The sequence below is a fragment of the Pholcus phalangioides genome, unplaced genomic scaffold (assembly GCF_987345545.1).
Source record: "Pholcus phalangioides strain wild (caught in Gottingen) unplaced genomic scaffold, Ppha-v1.0 ptg000011l_1, whole genome shotgun sequence".
NCBI lineage: Eukaryota > Metazoa > Arthropoda > Arachnida > Araneae > Pholcidae > Pholcus > Pholcus phalangioides.
The window spans coordinates 62,456,269-62,478,880 of NW_028301604.1; the positions used below are offsets into that span (position 1 = coordinate 62,456,269).

The 22,612-nt window shown below is 34.1% G+C and overlaps 1 protein-coding gene across 19 annotated transcripts in view; it reads right to left on the reverse strand.

Annotated features, from left to right (window-relative positions):
• LOC149080678 (uncharacterized) overlaps positions 1-22,612 on the reverse strand; it is a 312,101-nt gene that overhangs the window by 187,193 nt on the left and 102,296 nt on the right. For all 19 annotated transcript variants that reach the window (XM_089239891.1, XM_089239884.1, XM_089239883.1 and 16 more), the window contains exons 11-12: positions 15,862-16,059; positions 6,665-6,862 (exon numbers count right to left, since the gene is read on the reverse strand). In XM_089239891.1, coding sequence (XP_089096017.1) covers positions 6,665-6,862; positions 15,862-16,059 — 396 coding nt within the window. The remainder of the gene's footprint in view (positions 1-6,664; positions 6,863-15,861; positions 16,060-22,612) is intronic.

Genomic DNA, 22,612 nt, shown 5'->3' on the forward strand with positions numbered 1-22,612 from the left:
GAATGACATGAATTAAATGGAAATAGAGTAGATTGCAAAGCATTTTTGTATTTCTTGATCATCTGTATGAGAGTGGAATGAGTAGAGAAAAATTAAATAATTGCATTGCAAAATATATAATTTAATCCAAAAGCAACTACATATTTCTTCAATTTATGAGCATGCAGAAAAATATGCAGAATACCATATCTGCATTTCTTATTAGGTTGATGTTAATTAAGTATTAGCAATAAGTAAATGCTCAATTTTTATTAGCTTTATCAAATTTCTATGTTAAACACATTTGTTCAATGAAAACTATTTTTCATTCTTATTCACTCATCTATCCAGTTCTTAACACATCAAAAGTGAGGGGGGGGGGGACTGAGATCTCAATCACTTTTATTATTCCTTAAAAATAGGTGACTTAAAAGAAAAACTAAATTTATAGCGTAAGTACTGAAATGAATGAAATTTCTGTTTTGTAAATTAAGTTTGGAATCTTGTGAATTTAAGAAAAAAACTCAAGTGCTCTTTTCATATAAGAAAAACATTTTTTCTAATTAATAAAACCGATGTTCTCTGGCTATTAAAAGGTTAATTTAAAATGCTTTTTTGAAGGTTAGTAATTGAAAATTTCTCTGGAAAGATTCCTTGTGCCCCCCCCCCTCAAAAATTTGATTCTGTACGCTTTTGATGGGCACCCAGGCAAAACGATTTTTCCTAGGCCCTCTATCCAGCTAAAAATACATGCCTTCCAATTCGCATATTTACTCTCGAAAATTGTAACCAGATGTAATAGTCCCGAGGCCTTCTCGGAACTTCCCCGGCACCATATCTTCATCCATGACTAAAGAGAGTCTTGATCCCTATGCTGGGGTCTTCGGTGGGACCTCAAGCCAGAATTTTCCAGAGGTTCCTCAACAGTACATTTATAGTGTAAAAAAAATATTTTCATATCGGGTCTCCAGTGCTAGAGTCCCTGTCACAAAGAGGAAATGGATTTCGGCAGCCCTAATCTAATGAATTAAGCCTGTGAATCAAGAATTAAAAAGGTAAGAGTAAGTATGAATATGTAGGTCCAAAGAAAACAAGTTACAACAATCTCATCAGATAAGAAGGATAAGTTTCATCCAGCCCGGTGGCTCTGGAGTGTGTGTATGGAGTTGTGTTTTCTTAATTTTTTAGTATACAATGTATCTGGTGTATTTAATTTACCATAAAATAGATATATATGGAGGTTCTAACCCCCCCCCCCAAGTTGTTTTCTATTGTTTTTCAGATAATTCGAGTTTTCCCATTTGGGTAATCTGAGGTAGTCTCGAGTCTGTTCATCTAGAATTATCGAGACTCTACTGTACTTGTGGATAATATTGTGGCCATGCTAAGGTTCAGTGGTTTCTCCTAAAGCTGGTTCAAGAAGTTCTAAAAAGCGGTCAATGGGAAAAGATATCTTCAAATGTTTTTGAAAGACTTGAACAAAAGCTAAACATCAAAGGTCTGACCTTTTTTGGAAAATATGAAAGGAAAAATTTCAAAATGTACATTTTGGCCCAATTAACAGATAGTGATAGTAACATTAATTTGCATTTCTTTGGCTTGCTCAATTCTAACAAATAAGATGTAAAATTTATTAGAATTCTTTACTAAGAAAAATATTGAATCTCAAGCAAAATTTTAATGAAAAGCTACAGAAATATGTAACTTTGTAATTTTGAAGTCAGAATTATGTCAAGCATGGAAACAACAATTTACAGAACAATAGAGAGCTTCATCTCTACTAAAAGTAAAAGCAGATGTGTTGTGTAGAATTGGTTTTGAAGATGTCAAAGACTTCGCAAAACTAGAAAAAGTGGAAGGTGGGGACCTTTCAAACAAAGGAAGTGTGTTTAGAAACATTCACATCATATTATGCCTACTTCTGAAATACAAAATTTAATTTAAGGATTCTTATGTTCCCCCTCCTCAACTGATAAATTTGATACGATAGTTAAATACATGTGAAACACGGCGTGTGTGGTCACCCTGGAGAGAATTGGCAAGATCCAATATTTTCAATTCTCGCCAAAAAAAGCTAAACATGAGGAAACCATGAAGGAAAAAAATTATTAGCCTTTAAATCAGTGACACTTAACCAGAGGTGCGAGATAGAAAAATGTTACAACATGTTGACTGATTATTCAGAAAAATCAAAATTACGATAAAAATTGAATTTTTTGATTCTTAAAAAATAGCTTGAATTATACACATATTTTGACACCTTATCTTTTAACTTTTACTTGTAGAAATGTAGAACTTGAAATTTCCTTTGCAAAAGTTTCTTTTTTGATTAGAATTCATGCCTGCTTTCCATTTAAATTGAGAAAAACACCATTAATACCCAAAATATTTCACGGTTTTCACATAAACTGACAAACACACACACAACGCTCCTCTTTCTTATTTACACCTTTTTTTTCCCCCTCTTTTTTTTCTCGATTTTTGAATTCAAATATCCCAGCGAATATTGCTCTTGGAAACATGGAATTTTTTGTTGGCTTCAGGAGAAGCTGGGCAACAACTTTATAATTGAAAATTGAGGTACAGGGGGACCGTAAAAAAATTTAGATTTTTTATTTTATGACACACTGTATTTTCACTTTCAGGACTGGTACAGAGTGATTTCTGAACATATTTTGAGCATTTTTTAAATTGAAACCATACCTTTACGATGAGCAGTTGGTGAAATAAAGGCCGCATTAGGACTTACAGGAAACCCTGTATATATTGTTGTACTTTCTGGAATCAATAAGTCAAAACAATTCATTGAACCTTTCCCCTCAAATTTTGGTAAGTATTTAAAAAAAAGATAACTTAGTTTAGTTTTTTTGAATTTATTTGAAAAAGAAGCCAGAATTAAATATTAATAGTATGCAAAAAAGGGAATAAAATAATAAATAAGAGAGTTTATAAAAAGGAATTAATATAGATAATTAATGTAAATGATTACAGAAAAAATAACAAATAGAAAACTAATTATCCAAGGGGGTGCAGGAAGATAAATCGTATTGCACTGGGGATGCAGGATGGAAAAAAAGGTTAAGAACCATTGCTTTAAACGTAAAAAATCACTGAACTGTAGCCTATAGCATGAAAATGGGGGAGGGGGGGGGCACAGAAATTACCTAAGTGCACAGGGCCTTCAAGTATCTTAATCTGGTCCCGCATCAATTTTTTTTTGACTGAACACAATACAAAATATACAATCAAAACAACCGAAAAAAACCCCACAAAAAAAATGACATTACAATAACATTGGATAATAAAATTGGATCTTATGTTATTATTTGTATGATTAATTGCATGGTATAGGTTCATTATTTTTGGGGCGGTATATCTATAACTCTTTTGGAATAACGTTTTATTTGTTTTTGGCACTTGATAGATGTTATTTAATTTGAGGTTCCATTTTGTTTTGTTTCTAGTTATTTATTGTTCGAGAATGAAAATTTTATAAGTCTTAGTTTTGTCTTAGAATTAGTTTGTGACATTTTGTTGCATTATTGTTTGCTATGGTGTTTGTTATTAGGGACCATATTTTATTATATATATTATAAAGCTTTTGTATATCTGTTTGATAAGCACCTACCCAAGCAGTAATTCCATGTTTCTATTGAGTATATCCAAACATAAAATAAATCGTTTAGAAAGTTATTGTCTATTGTTTTTTTTAATCTATATAAAATGGCGGCATACGTTCTTGATTTTTTTTTTTTTTCACATTGCGAGTTCCATTTTAGGTCATCTTGTATTATTATTCCTAGTAGTTGTATTCCTGAACTCTTTCCCAATTTCATGGCAGTTACATTGTGAAATATATTGGCATGGAGTGATCATGGATTTTGATTTTTATGTCAGTTAAATTATTTATATTTCTTGTTTTTAAGCATATGTATTTTGTGTTTTGTATATTTAGTTTAAGTTTATTTTTCTTAAGAAAGTTGTTGATTTTGAATAGGTCCTCTTTAACTTTTTTTAGTAAATTTGTAATTTCGGTGTCTTCAATATACAGTATTGTGTTGTCAGTGAAAGAAATCAATTTACCATTTATATTCAGTTTGAATATGTCATTTATATAAACAAGAAACAAAATCGGCTTGAGAACTGATCCCTGGGTACTCCTTTTTTTACTTCTAGAAATGTACTGATTTTTTCACCTATTTTAACTGGTTGTTTTCTATTAAAGCAATATGTTTAAAACCAGTTTAATGTATTACCTCATATGTACCAGCTAATGATAATTTCTCTGTTAGTATCATTAGATCCACATAGTCAAAAGCTCATTTTAAATCCAGAAAAACCGTTATTGAATATTTATCATAGTTAAACCTGGTGTTCAAATAATTACTTAGTTCTAAAATGGCCATTTCTGTATTTTTACCTTTTTGAAACCCATATTGGTTAGGTGCTAGATAGTTCTGATAATTTAAGAAACTTATGAGTTGTTTTTTCATACACTTTTCTATTACTTTTGAAAAAATGGGAAGTCATACAGGTCTGTAGTTCAATAAATTATCTGTCTCTCCTGTTTTATAAATGGGATGTGTACAATGGCATATTTCAACTCCCAATAAAGTATCCATTTAATATAGATGAGTTAATTAGGTCTTTTATTATGTCTATGTGATAATGGGCGATAATTTTCAACATCTTAGGGGTTATTCGATCATATCCACTTGCTTTGTTAATCTTTAATTTTGTTATAATCTCCTTGATCTCATTATCATTAATTTTGAAAAAGTACATTGAGTTGTTAGAGTTAGTTATTGTTTGCTCCTCCTCACAGTTACGGTCTATACCTAATTCCATTTCTTCTATGTTCCTTGTTATAAAATCCTCATTGAATCTTTTTGCTAGATGTTTATTGCTACCAGAAATTGGAAGGGTATTGTGCTTTACATTTTTATTTAGAACATTGTGATTTATACATTTTTATTTAGAACATTGTGATTTATACATTTTTATTTAGAACATTGTGATTTATACATTTTTATTTAGAACATTGTGATTTATACATTTTTATTTAGAACATTGTGATTTATACATTTTTATTTAGAACATTGTGATTTATACATTTTTATTTAGAACATTGTGATTTATACATTTCCATTGCTGTTTCTTGTTATTTCCATATAGCCTAAATGTATCCCTAATGTGCTCCTGTTTTATTTTTTAACATACATTTTCAGATCTTTATTATAGTTCTTGTATTCTAATTCATATGAAACAATAATTGGGTGTTTTTATATTTTTTGTACACTCTTTCTTTGTAATTTATTCTGTTTACTATTTCCTTCATGATCCAATTGTTTTTGGTTTTTTGGGTTTCTTTTTAACTGGCTTTGTCCAGAGATTGGAATTTGGTGTTATAGTATCCAAGAATCATTTGTATTTATTTTCTAGACATCTTTTTTCTAGGACACCAACCAAATTTATATTTGCAATAAAATCTTCAAATTTATTATAATTTATTACATTTAAATGTTTGTCTTGATTATTTTTTTTCCTGATTTTTTTTGTAAAAAATTTATAAATCCTATTACTGGATAATAGTCTGTTATTTGAGTTTTGTATACCAGAAATTGTTGTGTTGTGTTTATTTATGTTCTATAAAAAATATGATCTAAACATGTTTAAGATTCATTAATTTCTCTTGTATTTGTATGAAGGGGTACAAATCTGTTTCCTGCCATTATATCAAGGTATTTTGATGTTTCGTTATCTAGGCTATGTAAGTTTATATTAATATCTCCAACCATTAATGTATTGTTTTTTAAATTTTTCATATTTGATTCTAGTTCTTCATTAAAAATGATATATTATAAGAATGTGAATGGTGCCGGACTCGTGATGCGAGGATCCGGGTTCGAACCCCACAGTGGTGGTCGGCTGAAGTTGGTTTTCTGTGGTTCCCAACTTCAAGGCGCAAATGCGAGCCGATCTCCCCGTTAAAAAGTCTCGCCACAGAGAGCAACAGTCCTACAACGGTAAATCATTCAACCATAACACTTCACTCATAGTTAGTAAAACTGGGGGCAGATGACAGCACTACACATAACAAGCATTACACAGAAACAAACTTTACGTCAGGTTGCACTACACGTACACGCACATTCCCGCAGGTACCGGTTCGTTGGGGGGGTTCCGCGGGGGGGGGGGCATGTGTGGTGTAGCAGTAGTAGGTGGGGCCTCCAAAAAATGGCTCGGGGATCCATGATGTTCTTAAGTCAGCCACCTCGTTGGGCAATTTGCCTGTTGTGGCGTTGTATTTGTATTTGTATAATAATAATATATCAGTACCATAATCTGGGAGTCCGATACATAATTCTTCAGCTGAGACAAATTTTGAATGGTTTTTCTTTACAGATTTGATTTTGCTATTGATATACATTATTACTCCCCCTGATCTATTATAAGTTCTACAGTTTACACAACAATAGTAGTCATTTGTATTTTCAAAGCCTGCAATATAGTAGTTCAATATTTCATAATTTTCAATCCATATTTCGCTTAAACATATAATATCTATTGGTTCACTCAATATTCTTAAAAATATTAATATGTTGTCAAAATTTGTGCCCTAAGACTTTGAATATTCAATACAAGAAATTTTATAAACTTATTTAAATCTATATATAATATACACCTTGGTGCCTGCTATCAACGATGCATTATGATCGATGAGCACTGTTGCAACTTCTTCTTGACCTTCTTTGGCTGCTATATGGAGAGCAGTATACAGATCCTTGGTTGTGGCATCTACTGCAGCACCATGCTGTAATAGCAAGCTCACAATGTCAACATTTCCAAGTCTGGCAGCTATGTGCAGTGGAGTCTGATCTTCCTGAAAAGCAAAATAAATCAACTGAAAGCTGCAAAAATGATCGTTTTGGGAATTGTAAGTATATTTCCCCAATAGCACACAAAATCGTTAGTATATCAGACCGGTACCGGTCCTATATACTAACGATATAGTGTACTACTGGGGTTTAGTGTTTCATGTGTTTCAATATAGGATAAAATGATGCCTGCTTTATATACAAAATGACTTAAAACAAGATGTGCTGAAGGACTAGAACAATGTAAAGATGGTTCTTTTTTTTTTAGGAAAGACGATATAAAAAAATTACTGGCCAATCTGTAATTACCACCAAAGTTTTAACATTCTAATTTCAATCTACGTTGCATGCAGCCAAGAGCGGATTCAAAGGGGGTAATCTCGCCCCCTCTCAAGAGCTGTGCGATATGTGAAAAATTTTGATCTGTCCTACAAAGTATGGGAGGATCCCCCAAACCAACACAATTCATTGACCCTCTAGACGCATTGTCCTGTATCTTTGCCTGCATACAGCTCAACCAAAGGAGAACAGTGATGGCTCTGTACTCTAATTTAACTGGGTCCCAGGACCCAGGTAAATTAGACAAACACTTTGTAGCCTCAATGGACTGAAAAGTCCTTCCAGAAGGCCTAAAGGTATTAAATCTATAGAATATTTTTTGTTTACTTTTGCAACAGCATTATTATATTTATTAGATATGTGTTCCAGTGTATTTTCGTTAATGTATATATCTGAATAAAGTTCACAATTAAGTTGCTTATCGTGAAGCTCAATATAATATAATTATCATACATCATTTCTATTTTTTATTATTATACTCTTTACTTGTACTTAGTTCAGTATTGTTTTTATATACTCTTTCAATACATTCATCTAAATGTTTTCGTGATCTATGTGTCTGGAAGAAGTCAAAAATCATGTGATTTATATTTTTATTATTATTAAATTGATTTTCAGTGTAAAAAATGTTTAATATCTTAGGGGCAATAAAGGAAAGATCTTTTTATATAATGTTTGATTTGGCTTTGGCACTTGATAAATTCGATAATATCTATTTGTAGTTCTATTTTGATTTTTCATTAAGTAATTTTCATTTAATTGTGAAAATTTGATAACTCTGTACAAAATATTTTGTCTCAAAGTTAGAGTATGGCATTGTATTTTGGAACTATTGATTGATATTTGAGATCTTATTCTGTAATACATATCATCTAATTTCCGAATATTCTCATAATATTCTCCTCCCCAGACACTGATTGCATAATTGACAACTGAACATATCCATGTATAGAATAAATCTTTTAAAAAATGTTCATCAATCAAGTTTTTCATTTTGTAAATAATCACTGTATATTTTCTAATCTTTTTTATTGAAATATCACCATCATATATTTTATGATGGCTATTTAGAAAACTTTATAAGTGGGATCCAATGTGAATAAAAGTTAGGTGCACACATTTATATATTTACTAATAAAAAAAAAATCAATCTATAAATTCCCTTCTGATTGATTTTCCATTTTGTTAAAAAAAACCTCAACTCTTTCATTAATATCTCCTGACTAAATTTAAAGCAAATGAGATTCTGAGTTTGCAGTTTCAACCACAAATGATTGGATGTTTTCTTTTCCCAATCTCATGCAAATCATGACCAGATAGCTTCACATTCTGATAAAATAATATTTTGTGTGTTAGGGGGGAGGGGGTATCACATGTAAATTATGCTACTATTATCTCATGTATATGAATGACATCATATGATGTGTAGTCTATATAAGTGGAATGTATCTTCAGTGTATGATCTTACTTTCTCTTCACCTTGTTAATGTAACATGTAGTCTGGTACTATCATGTTTTTTATATTTAATAAATAACTTTAAAAAAAGGTTTTTATTATGTACTTCACAACACTGGTGGCAGTTCTTTCCGAAATGGCTAACGATATAAACAATTTTAGGTATGCCGCACTCTGCTAACCTCATCAAGGGTTAAACAACTTTATTAGTCCCTGTCAAAAACTTTCCTGATGTGGGGGTACAACCATGGCCCCCACATAGGGGGGCTGACAGGGCTCTGGGACCTGGGGCCTGGGACAGTACTCATCATTTTTTGCTTTTTCATGCTATAAATTAACTACAGAAGGAACCCGTGAAAAGTCTGACCGGGGGGCCCCACTCCAGGATGTGGGGGCCATGGGTACAACAGAAACAGTGACATGACCTTAGAGAAAAGATTGCTACTGCAGGGAGTCTCACGCCAAGGACTTAGCCTACCAACATCTTGCTAAGTATTAAAAGACTGCTGTTCCTAATAGGAAATAAATTGTAGGTCCTGATCTAATTAGCTCTCATGTGACAAAAATGCTGTGGTACAACAAAAATGATCAAATGAAACATATTTCGACATTTTAACATAATGTGCATGCAAGACATAATTAGACAAGGATGACGTCACTCTCCGCTATCATACGAAAGTTTTAACAACTGGATGTTGCGAAGATATATTTTGGAAAGAGAGAAAATTCACCTGCCCCTGCGGGGAATCGAACCCACGTCCTTTCACTTTCCGGATGAACGCCCTAGACCACTAGACTACAGAGGCACAGAATCTCTCAATCTTTCCTTGGAGCTCGTGTACACTGAAAGGGACCGTACATGGACAGCCGGACCAGACTCAGGCCAAGCTCACAACTGCTGACGCTGCCACCAGATGGTGACTTAGACAAGGATGACGTCACTCTCCGCTATCATACGAAGGTTTTAACAACTGGATGTTGCGAAGATATATTTTGGAAAGAGAGAAAATTCACCTGCCCCTGCGGGGAATCGAACCCACGTCCTTTCACTTTCCGGATGAACGCCCTAGACCACTAGACTACAGAGGCACAGAATCTCTCAATCTTTCCTTGGAGCTCGTGTACACTGAAAGGGACCGTACATGGACAGCCGGACCAGACTCAGGCCAAGCTCACAACTGCTGACGCTGCCACCAGATGGTGACTTAGACAAGGATGACGTCACTCTCCGCTATCATACGAAGGTTTTAACAACTGGATGTTGCGAAGATATATTTTGGAAAGAGAGAAAAAATGGAGAATTTGGAGAGGAAAATGGAAAATTTGGATTGAGAGATTCGGTGCCTCTGTAGTCTAGTGGTCTAGGTTCACCCAGAAAGTGAAAGGACGTGGGTTCGATTCCCCGCAGGGGCAGTTGAATTTTCTCTGGACCAGGACAGGACAATCCTGGTTTTTTGTTTTTCTAGCTGTCCCAACTTTTTTGCAAAAATGTCCTGGTTTTTCCAGTTTTTCAAACAGAGTTAACTTGCATTTGTTATTTTCATTAAAAATGTTGACACAGGTAATTTTCATAACTCAATAACTATAAGTTGATGAGTTAAAATTATTTCCTGTGTGATATATATATTTGTATTTTCTCTGAGTATTACATGTATTCACAACACTTTAGTTTCCAAAATTTTTAGTGAGGCAGTGTTTCTAAACATACATAAATCCTACAGAGCAGTAATGGTAATTAACTTTTTTTTCCCTGAGTAGCCTGCTGCTTTTGCAATTGACAGGTAGCTGTGAATTAGTTAATTCCTTTAATAGATTTTACTCAAAATCTTGTGCGTTGAGAGTAACATTGATTTTTATAAATAAAACATAGACATAGCCTGTGAATTTCACCGAAAATTCTTTTTTTATTATATATTTTGTAGAAAAAATACATTCAGAGCACAAAGTAGAACTATAAACAAATATGTGAGAATGTTCTGGTACCAGCCTTTTCCCCTTCATTTGAGGGAAAAGGTTGAGTGATGGATGGAAAAAATAAATTTGAATCGATTAATGAAAAAAAAAGTATTCAAATTTCTGAATCATCACAGATAAACTTATTCTGAAAATATTTTCAAACTTGGGTATTGAAAACATCTATTTGTGGCATTTTAGAAAAGTTTGGTTAGTTTTTGGCTTAATTAGCAATTTCAATGTAATTTGGCAACTTTTTGGTGATGTCCCATATTTTCCTGTATTTGCAAACCAAATTTCCAGTATTTTTCTTGAGGAAATATTGTCACCCTAAATAAGACCCCCTCCTTCCCCCTCTTGAGTGCACGGCATTAGCTGTTGGTGAGCAAACAATCGTGTTCTCAAAATAGATGTTGTGGTTTTCTTCTTCCAGAACTGTTTCTCTGACTATTTTTCATATTATCCTGGAACAAGCTGGGCTATGGTAAGAATAGCATCTGCCTTGCTTGGAGGCAACTTGGGTTCTGATATTCAATAATTCAGACAGCGATTTGTAAAACCATGTAAAAATGCGTAGGAAACAAAAATAGATAAACACTCACATCAGTGAAGAGATATGTTTCAGAGTGAAGAAAAAAATCAGAAAAAATGAAAAAAGGGGGATAAAAGAATAAATTTTCTAAAATATAGGACGATCCTTGAAATGATATCAAAAAGGAGGACATCTGCTAATCCCACTCACAGAAGGCCAACTCAAAAGATCCAGATTAATGTCTTTCCAGATCACGTCACATTATCCAAGGGGTTTTATGCGCAGCATAAGACCAGCTGTGATTTTTCTCTAAAAATGTAAGTTACTTCAAAGGCAAACTCTTCCTATGAGCCCACTCTTTACAAAGATACTTGTATCCCAGCACCAACCCAATTCCCCCCACTAACATTCACACATGTGCAGGCTTGTGTTTTTCTTCATAGATCTCCCTTGGTAGCTTGTAAGTCATCAAACAGCCTGTACAGACCAGGAAACGACACAAAAATCTAATTCTAGTCAGCTGATCACATACAAACTATGGTTTGCAAATTGTCATTGCCCAAAATCACGATGAAATACAACATTTGGAAAGTATATAAAATATCAAATTTAATAGGTGGGCTATGAATGGTGGCTAATGAATGTTCATTTGCCAATGTTATTAAAACAATGCTTCAATTGACTAACCTTTCCCCCTAATGGATTCTAGTTTTTTTTTTCTCACTCTCATTGCTATAAATAATAAAAAAAACCCAGAAAGAACACTGATGCAAATATCAAATGATTCGTAAAAAGGTAAAATTCTACAAATTACCATTATATTTATTATTTTATTTAGTTATACAATATTGTTGGGCGAGGCCTATACACGAGAATGCGGTTGATGGTGACAGAAATGTTTTGCATTTTTCAAAAATTTAAAAAGCATGGATGAATCAATGACAGTGGAGGGGGAGTAAGTTCCAGTTAGTTATGGTATGCAGAAAGAAACTAAATTTAAAACAGTCGGCGGAAGCAGAAATATGGTTTATCTTGTATGGATGTTCAAGTCTGCTAAAGATATATGTTGGCTTGGAGATAATACTGGAGGTATTGAAATTTAAATGTCTATGGAGAATTTTAAAATGCATGGGTAAAGAAAAAAGATGGTGAGTACTTGAAGATTGAGTTCACATTTCAATTTGGATTTGAAGTAAAGGAGAAAGTCCGCTCTTTTGAGTCCATTTAAAAATGATTAATTTTGAGGAAGTCCTTAAATCCAGCTTCTTAACTGCTACAGTTAAAACTTTAGATACACAGAAGAAGAATAAGACAAAGAAGAGCACTCACAACTATACTTTTTGAATAAGGGTAAAGTAAAGATCATACTTGGAGAAAGAGTTGCATAAAGTGACAGTACAGTATTTTCACAAAAATAATTATAGCAGTAAATTGTCCAGTGAAATAGTCTTGTCACTTTGGAAAAAGTTTTTGGAGATCTAGATTGGGATAATGAAACAATAGCAAAATAAATGGAGAATTTTCAATCACTTACATTTTATCAATGCCATTATAATAATTGGGAATAATCTTAGATGAATAAGAAAAATTATGCAAGAACCGGCAAAGCTAACATTCAACTGGTATTGAAAATTAACCTACAAAAGACAAAAATTATGTTGAACTCTTTTACCTTAAAAAAAATGTTGTCTAACAATATGGAAATAGAAGACAGACAGACAGAATTTTATTGCCAGGCCATTATCCTGTTACAATTTGGTAGCATTAAATATGCAAACATCAAAAAGGAGGAAAATATACAAAAATTAAAAAAAGAAAAGAAAAGCAAAATTGCTTTTTTGAATTAAATACATATGTGTGTTAAAATATATCAAGTATAAGTGTGTTAAAATACAAAAACATATTTGTGTTAAAATACAGTAATACATTATATGGAAATAGAAGACGTACAAAGCTATGTTCACCTAGGACTATAAATAACTATAGATAACCACATCACATGACTGAAATGGGTTGAACAATTGCTACTGGACAGAGTACTTATGACAAAAAGTATTCGACTCTCTAGATAGCAACATGACAGTCTGCTGAAACAAATATTCAATGAGTGTCTGTTAATAGCACTGACTTGTGAAGCTCACACATAGAATCAAGGAATACTATGATTATACTATTAATAGGAATACTATTAATTACACTACTAATAGGAATGCTATGATTACACAATTAATAGAAATATTATGATTATATACTATTAATAGGAATACTATGATTATATACTATTAATAGGAATACTATGATTATATACTATTAATAGGAATACTACGATTATGCTGTCAATAGGAATCCTACGATTATACTAGTAATAGGAATATGATATTATACTTTCTGGATGTTATTGTCAAGGTGAACCTAGAAACATTTGCTGATCTCCAATGGGAATTGAATGGTTGGTAGTTCTCTTGCAATCTGGGCAAGTGCACTGCCCACTATACCACAGACATAAGCTTCTTTTTTTCTTATAACATGCATGATAGCAGATAGCATGACATGTTGAAGTAGAGGATTTTCAGCCTCCTTCTACTTAAAAGATTGCTACTACTCCAACCTCTCAGTGAGCATAAAAAAAGAAAATGTCTAACACTGCTGTTTGAAATCGGCAATAAATTCTAGATCCTTAGCCCTCGTGCGCAGAAAATGACTGTGGTGTGACAAAAATGATCAAAGATCCTTCTGCATCAGCGAATTGTGATAGTAGATAGAGATGAATTTTCTCAATCCACAGTCAATCAAGGAAACATACTTTCAGGATATTATTGTCAAGGTGAGTACAGAGAGAAAAGTTTGCCGATCGTCATAATAGAGACACTTCTTTTTATATTTTGTATTTAATTTGCAATTTCATATAATTTATGAAAAACCCTTCAACAATAGGGGATAAATGCCCGAAATACAAAGGCCACAACAGACAAAATGCCCAACGAGATGGCTGAAAAAAGATTACTATAAAAATATGGATGGTGAATATATATCTACACTATATCAAAAATACAACAATCCAATAAGAGCAATAAAAAACTAATGATTACGATTAAAAAAAAAAATATACTGCCCATAAAAAAATTATGATTGTCTCATCCAAATATAGATAGCTTCTCGATTTATCCCAATAAGTTCATCATATTTTTTTAAACATATCAATTGTGTTAGAATTCATGGCCCCTGGAGGTAAAATTCCATTTATTCACAACCCTATTAGAGAAAAACTCCCTGCAACACACCACAACCTAGAATTGTCCCTTGCCAATTGATACTGGTGTCTGTGCCCTCGTCAAAGCATTTGATTGATGATGTATTAATATCTCATGGTTCATTTTATCCATCTCCTTGAAAGTTTTAAACACTTCGATCATATCCCCCAACATCTGCACTCTTCTAATGTAAAAAATTTTAAAAAAAAATCAAGTCTCTCCTCATAGCTTAAGCCCTGTGTGCCATCAACAGCACATGTGGCTCTTCTCTGCTCCTCCTCGACCAAGTGAATGTCCCTCTGTAAGTATAGTCTCTAAAACCTGATGGCATATCGATCTAACCTAAACCTAACTTTAAAATCAAATCTCTCCATAAATTGTAATAAAAAATGGAGAACTTTTTGTGAATAATTTTTCAAAGTGGGTTCTACATTTGATTGCCTGTAAGTTTTAGCAAACTGGGAGTGCATAAAAAGTTAATTATGTTAATCTTTCACGTGTACCATCTCTTACAAAAAATTATGGCATTTTAACAAACTATAGGTCATTTGGAAACTTTTCACAATTAGAAGTATATGTGCTACAGTCAGCTATTCCAAAGATAGTCCTGTGGCTAAAAAATTTGCATTGGCCCGTGTATTGATAATAAAGGCCAAGAATCCAGGGACGGCTGTAGGGCTGTAACACTTGTGTGGCCCAAAATGTGAAAAAATGGCCAAAATATGTGAAATAACATGGTAATGTCAATTTTTCAACCACTTCTCCCCTCAAAACACCAGTTGTACCCCTTCAAAAGTAATTTGTGGCTACAGCTCTGGTGAATATAGAAAAAGAGTAAAATTTTGACTTGAAAAATAAGGATATGGTCCAACCAGTTGAAGATGATAAAAATAAACCAATGAACATTTGTTAGAGTGTAGAAGTTTAAAGTAGCGAAAAAAAAAAAAAATTGAGACCCATGGAGTTTTTGGGCTCAGAAACATTTTCAGAGCGAAATTAATCCCAAGCTTTTAGTAAAACTAATGAAGGTCTGCAGATGATTGAAAAAAAACATGAAAATACAGCTTGATTTCAGGAAGTGGAGAGAAAGATAAAGAAGGACATCACATGTTATGAATAAATTTATAATGGGAAAAAATAGATGTTGGTATTCACTATCGAATGGTGATTATAAGCCATTATAAACTACAGAATGAAACTTTGTGATTTAACCTGCATTATTCAGAAGAATAAAGATTTTTTTCTCAACCTTATTTTTCTTCAACTTAACATGAACATTCTTTTCGAACGGGATTGTCCCATTTCTGATCTCACATTAGTGAATTGGTGTGATTTCAACTTATGAATGATTTGACTTATGGACAATACTTGGAATGGATTCTGTTCTAAGTCACAGAGTGGCTGTATTTAAATGTAGATTGGATACACTATATAAAATTGCATGCTTGCAAATATATGATACAGAACACTCACTCTCGCTCTAGCATCAACATTAGCTCCATTTCTCAACAAAATTCTAATTATGTCAATTTGATTGGCACGAGCAGCAAGATGAAGAGGTGTTTCTCCTCGAACAGTTGGCAAATCAGGATTTGCTCCACTTTGAATAAGATGTATGACGATATTCATGCAGCCCATAAAAGAAGCGACATGAAGAGGTGAAAGTCCAGACTGAAAATGAAATTATATATTCAAAGTTTATTACAAATTTTTTCATTGTGTGTGAAATAGGTATATGATAAATATAACACACCAAAAGCACAAGTGATTGTTATCTTAGATTTTTTTATTTTGACAGGCTATTGCAAACTAGTATCCATAATAAGTAACAATATATAATTTTATAAATAATAACTAATTACACATATACAGTAAACTCTCTCTCAATCTGGCCCATCCAGCAGGGACGCCGGAACATATCTGCTTGGGTTGCTAAAGCAATACCAATCATTTGAATGTTATTGCTCAGCAATACCAATTATACCAATCACCATTTGAACATAGCTCAAATATTGCTTTTTTAAAAAATTTAAATTTTTGAAGACATCCGTGGGACCCTTTCCTTGTAAGGAGTTGCATTGCTGTAGCTCTTTTTGTTTGCAAGTCATTTCAGGTCCAAGGGACTTTCCCATACACCCTATATGTCCATTAAGCATGAGAATAAAATGAGCATCATTGAATCTCAATACCACAACGGTAGTCATAGCAATAGACTGGAGACGGTACATTTCATCACTGATTTCAGATGGATCTCAATCCTTTGAGTGGCATTAACAAGATATCTCGCCTCCTTATTTTAGCATTGGTAAGCCCAAATATTTTGTAAAGTTCATCCCTCTCTCAGTGGAACAATTTTCCCTATACCAATGGTTCACAAACTTTTGTCAACCACGGCTTCCTTGCCTAATTCATGATTCGTCAGCGTCTCTTCAGGATAGATGAATAGATATTTTCCCGGAAAGAACTTCTTCAAAGCATAAATAGGTGCACAAATCAATACCTCAAGCTCGCTACGACACCCCACATAAAGGTTGCCGATGTCCCTAGAAACAGCGACGCACATTTTGAAAACACCAATCTATACCCATTACTTTTTCATTACTTTATATACTCATTTACTGCTGAAAATCATAAGGAAGCTTATTGCTATTATGCCGTGTAAAGGGTTAAAAGGCATCAATCAATAGTCTCATCGATGTAGTTAAAAAGTACAAAAAAAGTCGTTGAGAAAATGAAACTTGTCGCTGAATGAAATGAAAACGTAAAATAAAGCAATAAATAAATGCAATAATGGCATAGCTTTGTTATCTGAAGTTTATACAGCAAAAAAAATAAATAAATAAAAAAAATCAAACCACAGAATTGTTTATTCCAGTGCTATTATCAAAATTAAAATTCAAAGCTCAACATAAGTTTAAATAAACAAATACAGACACAGAAACATATAATTAAAAAAAACGAAACATTCAACGAAACATCATCGATATGGGCTTTCGGAGCCGAAGGCCCACTCGTGTACCCTTGATGACTGCACGACACAAAGCTTTACGCCTCGCCTGGGCCCGACAACACCGACATTGGACTGTTGAAGACTGGAAACACGTTGCCTGGTCTGATGAGTCTCGGTTCCAATTGCTTCGAGCTGATGGACGTGTACGGGTATGGAGACAACCTCATGAATCCATGGACCCTACATGTCAACAGGGGACTGTTCAAGCTGGTGGAGGCTCTGTGATGGTATGGGGTGTGTGCAGTTGGCATGATATGGGACCCCTGATACGTCTAGATACGACTCTGACAGGTAAGTAAGCATCCTGTCTGATCACCTGCACCCATTCATGTCCATTGTGCATTCCGACGGACTTGGACAATTTCAGAAGGACAATGCGACACCCCACATGTCTAGAATTGCTACAAAGTTGCTCCAGGAACACTCTTCTGACTTTAGACATTTCCGCTGGCCACCTAAATCCCCAGACATGAACATTATTGAGCATATCTGGGATGCCTTGCAATGTGCTGTTCAGAAGAGATCTCCACTCCCTCTTACTCCTACAGATTTATGGACAGCCAAGCAGGATTCATGGTGTCAAGTACCTCCAGCACTACTTCAGACATTAGTCGAGTCCATGCCACGTCGTGTTGCGGCACTTCTGCGGGCTCGCGGGGGCCCTACACAATATTAGGCAGGTGTACCAGTTTTTTTGGCTCTTCAGTGTATAACCTTGAAGCCCACATTTGGTCCGGGGGGTCCAGGGTTTACCATGTATGGCTTAAAGGGTGGGTCGCAATCAATTTCTGAAAGAGAAATATTGAGTTCTTACCCTTCAAATAGCATTGAAATTAACAGAAATCGATTATAACAACACATATAAAGGTATTTTCTTTCAAAATTTTAATTAAAAAAAAAATTTTTTTTTTACATTAAAAAAACATTTTTTTCGTCTGGGGGGGCGCACGAGCCCCTATGGCCCTCCCTCCTGCGTACGTTTATAATCCTAACAATATGCGTTAAGAGGTAGAGAGCGGTGCTGACGAAATTTTGCTGACAAGGGGGGAGGGGGTCAGAGTTTTTCTGGCTTTTGCTGACAAGGAGGGGGGGGGGTCAAAAATGGCTAAAAATTTGCTGACGTAATCCTTGAACGGCCCAAAGGGCGGGAGTGCCGTCAAAAAGAATGGGCCCACCCAGGCACCGCTCGGGGGTCCAAGAGAAGAGGAACCTCACAAAAATTAGATCTGGTTGAAACTTTCGATAATTTGCGTAACAGGACCTCAGAAAAATCACTTGACCTGGAGGCCCGTCAAAGATCCTAGCGCAGGCAGCGTTGGAGGATGTGTGGAGCCTCTTATACACTTATATGTCAGGGACTCTCAAACTTTTCCCACCCGCGGCACCTCTTTTCCTAATCAACGCTTATCCGTGGCACCCCAGAGCAGTTTAACAATCTCTTCGGAAAACCTTTGCAGGATGCCGCGGCACACAGTTTGAGAACCCCTGCATTATGTATTTGCATCACTTTCTGTTTTCAATATGTAAGCTTCCCCCAATATTCTGAAACACTATACTCAAATGACCCGCAACGTTACTGTGTGGTGATGGTTGTCAATTTAAATTATCGGAGAACTTGAAACGCGAATTCAACTAAATCATCAACAATCCAATCCATAATTATTGATTAAAAACTATAAAATACATACCACAGAACTATTCGATTTCAGAATACGCATTAGCATGGTTTTAAAGAATTGATGACCAAAACCATCTTTGATTGATGATTAAACCCATTTTCCACCACTTTATCGGTTTATAATAGAATTTCACAGTTTTATGTGAATATTATGGAGGGGACTTAGGGCATCGGTCCCAGAGACATTTTCAATTCATTACCTTCAAAAAACATTTTAAATTAACAGAAATTGAAAAATATAGCACACATAAAAAGGTATTTTCTTTCAATATTTTAATTTATTCAAAAAATAATTTTAATTTGTCTCTTGGGCAGGGCCGTCTTTAGAGCATCATGGGCCCCAGGGCTAAGCGATTTTTCTGAGATCCCCCTTGGCAAATTCTCAAAAATTTTAACTGGTTCTCATTTTTGTGAGACCCGCGTTCTCTTGAGGCTCCCGGGCTGTGCCTAGGTGGGTCCCTGCATTAAGACTGCAGACACGGGACCCCTGTACCCCCTCCTGCATAGGTTTGTTACATTTTACTGTAGTGTAAAAATCTTACCACTACTACAAAAGTAGGTTGAAGAACGGGTCATCGCTAAAATCGAATAGATTTGAAAAAACGGGACACTCTACTCGAAAAAAGGGGCAAATATTATTGCCTGTACAGAGAAATGACTCGCATACTTTGAGCAACACCAATCATTTCTGACTTTCGGCGCCCCTGCCATCCAGTAATCCGGCATTTTTTGGCGGGTTTTCTTCGATCATAGAAGAAGAATATGTCACTGCATGTCTTTGTGCAGAAGTTTATATTATTTAAATGGACTATTTCAATTGACTTCCAGCAATCTGGTGATTTTGATAATTTGGCACATCTTGGTCTCATATGTGCCAGATTAGCAAGAGTCTACTGCATTATAATATAATTAAATATATAACAATGTTTTAATAAATTATCCAATCTTCCTGGATACGAGGCATGTTTTTTAAGTAAGTACCATTTTGAAATAAAAATAAAACAAGTTGACTTTCATTAAAAATATTTTTTTTCATGAAAAAGCCTGTACTTTCATCTACTTTTCAACATAATTTCCACCAATATTAAGGCATTTATCGTACCGTACAACCAGCTTTTGAATCCCATCCTCATAGATGTCTGCCCCCTGATTTGACAACGACTGCAACACACTCACATGCCATGCCTTTTGTTTTTGATTGCACAACTTTCGATAATTTAAGCGTTCGGTCACAATTTCATAGAGAACACTTCTGGAAATTTGAGGAAACTCATTAGATAATGACAAAATCGTAAGCGTCTGTTGTCCCTCAATTTTTTGTCAATTTTCTACACCAAATCTTCAGTAATGACAGAAGGTCGCCCACTTCGTTCCTCATTATGAACATTTGTGCGGCCATCTTTAAAAGCTCTAACCCATTTCCGTACCATTCCATCGCTCATAATGTTTCTTCCATACACCTCACTGATCTCACAATTAATTTCAGCCGCTTTCATGCCTTTAGCACTAAGAAAACGAATCACAGGACGTATTTCACAGTTGGAGGCATTCTTAATCTGTGAAGGCATTTCAAATACTCACAAACAAACTTAAACATGGTAGAATGTTCCCATAATGGTACCTATAGTTTGCCAACAGATGGCGTACACAGCGCGCATGCGCGGAATGCCAATCACAGCACTGCAGCGGCAGAATTTCAAAATGGTACTTACTTAAAAAGCATGCCTCGTATATTCATCACAAATATGTTTTAAAAAATATTGGTTTCTAAAAATTTCACCCCAAAATGAGTATAAATTTTTGGCACAGTTAAAAATCTATTGTATCAAAACTTTGGAGACAGACTGTATGTATGATGTTCATTTAAGAAGGTGTTCGTAAACTGTTTAGAAAAAATTTAATGAATGATAGTGTCTATCAAGACAAACAATATATACAATGGATCCTATGGTCACAATCCATATTTCTTTATTCCACAAATTTGAAATGTACTAATACCAGGAGTCTACAAGAGAGTGTGCCAGTCTTTCATTCGCTGATGTGAACTGTGCAATGACACCCTTGGATATCACTTTGAGCACATCCTTTAAGTTTTTTGCTGATAGGATGCATGGGATCATGCAACTTATAATTTTATTATGTCTCTTTTTTTCCACTATTGAATCTTCTATGTGGACAATTTAGTTTACACCTTTTCTGACGCTTTGAGGGGATAGTGACCATAGGTTCCATTGAACATATTATTTATATCAAAGGAAACATTTTCTTAAATGAATGAGTGAATATATAAATCCATCAAAGTCTAGTTATGAAAAAACGTGTATTGGTAATATTTTTCCATTTCGTAAGTCTGTCTTGTATCATTACTGTTTTTCTAACTTGACAAATGAATGAGATTTAAAAAAAAATTATAACAAAATACAGATCAAAACACCTAATGGTGATTTTGGCAATGAAACATCCAAGGATATAGAGCCAAAATGTGGACACATTTGGCATGGATAACTGATGACTGTAGCCAGTATTTTTAACTTATTCATTTTGAATTCAATCCAATAATATTAAAGAATATGTCATAATCATAAATATCACAAAAATTTTATGTGCATATACTACACAACAATCTTGAATATGTTAGAACTATATTCTGGGTCTAGGTCAATTCGTCACAGCATCAATTCAATGTGCTACAAACTCGTTGTGGTATAAATTTGATGCCAAGCCATTTCATCGTGTTACAAACTTGTTGCTGAGTCATTTTGTCATGGTGCAAACTTGTTGCTGAGTCATTGTGTCATGGTGCAAACTTGTCGTCGCATCATGTTGTCATGATGTCAATTCATGTGAAAAAATTTAAATACTTTACATGCTTATTGTGATCTTATAAATAGGGTTTTTGTTTCAGGCGTAAAGTGAAACTAATTTTTTTTATTGGAAATGTTCCCTCTCCCTGTACCTGTTTTAATTTTTAACAAATGAAAGAAAGTATTCATTGAAGTCATTGAGGGACATTGAGGCACACACCAAAATGATAAATTGCAATCAAATTTCAAAATTTAATTTAATAAGCTGCACTTTGCGCTTTCTGTTAGGATTTCCATTTCTCACAGTAAGGGGTGTTGAAACACAGACCAAGATAATAAATTGCAATCAACCCCCCCCCCCCCACGATCAAACACAAATTCTGTAATTCACTATTGAATATATTCATACAGAGAACATCTTCAAGGAATTTTTTTACTGACAATACATCTAAGTGTTTATATATGTAAAAAGTCTTATTTTTAAATTATTTGCCCTCAATTCAATGTACATCTCAAATCATCTCATATTATTATGTCAAAACAATATTCAGACACACTATTTCTTGACAGTTAGACTGGGTAATTATTTGACAGTGGATAGGGATTTTAATGCAGATGTGTTACTGTTTTTTTTTAAATGTGTAATTAGTTTTTTGTATGTTTAATTTCAGTTTATGTTTTATTAGCAATAAATTGATTTTATATAAGTCCTCTTCCACTTTTTATGAGACT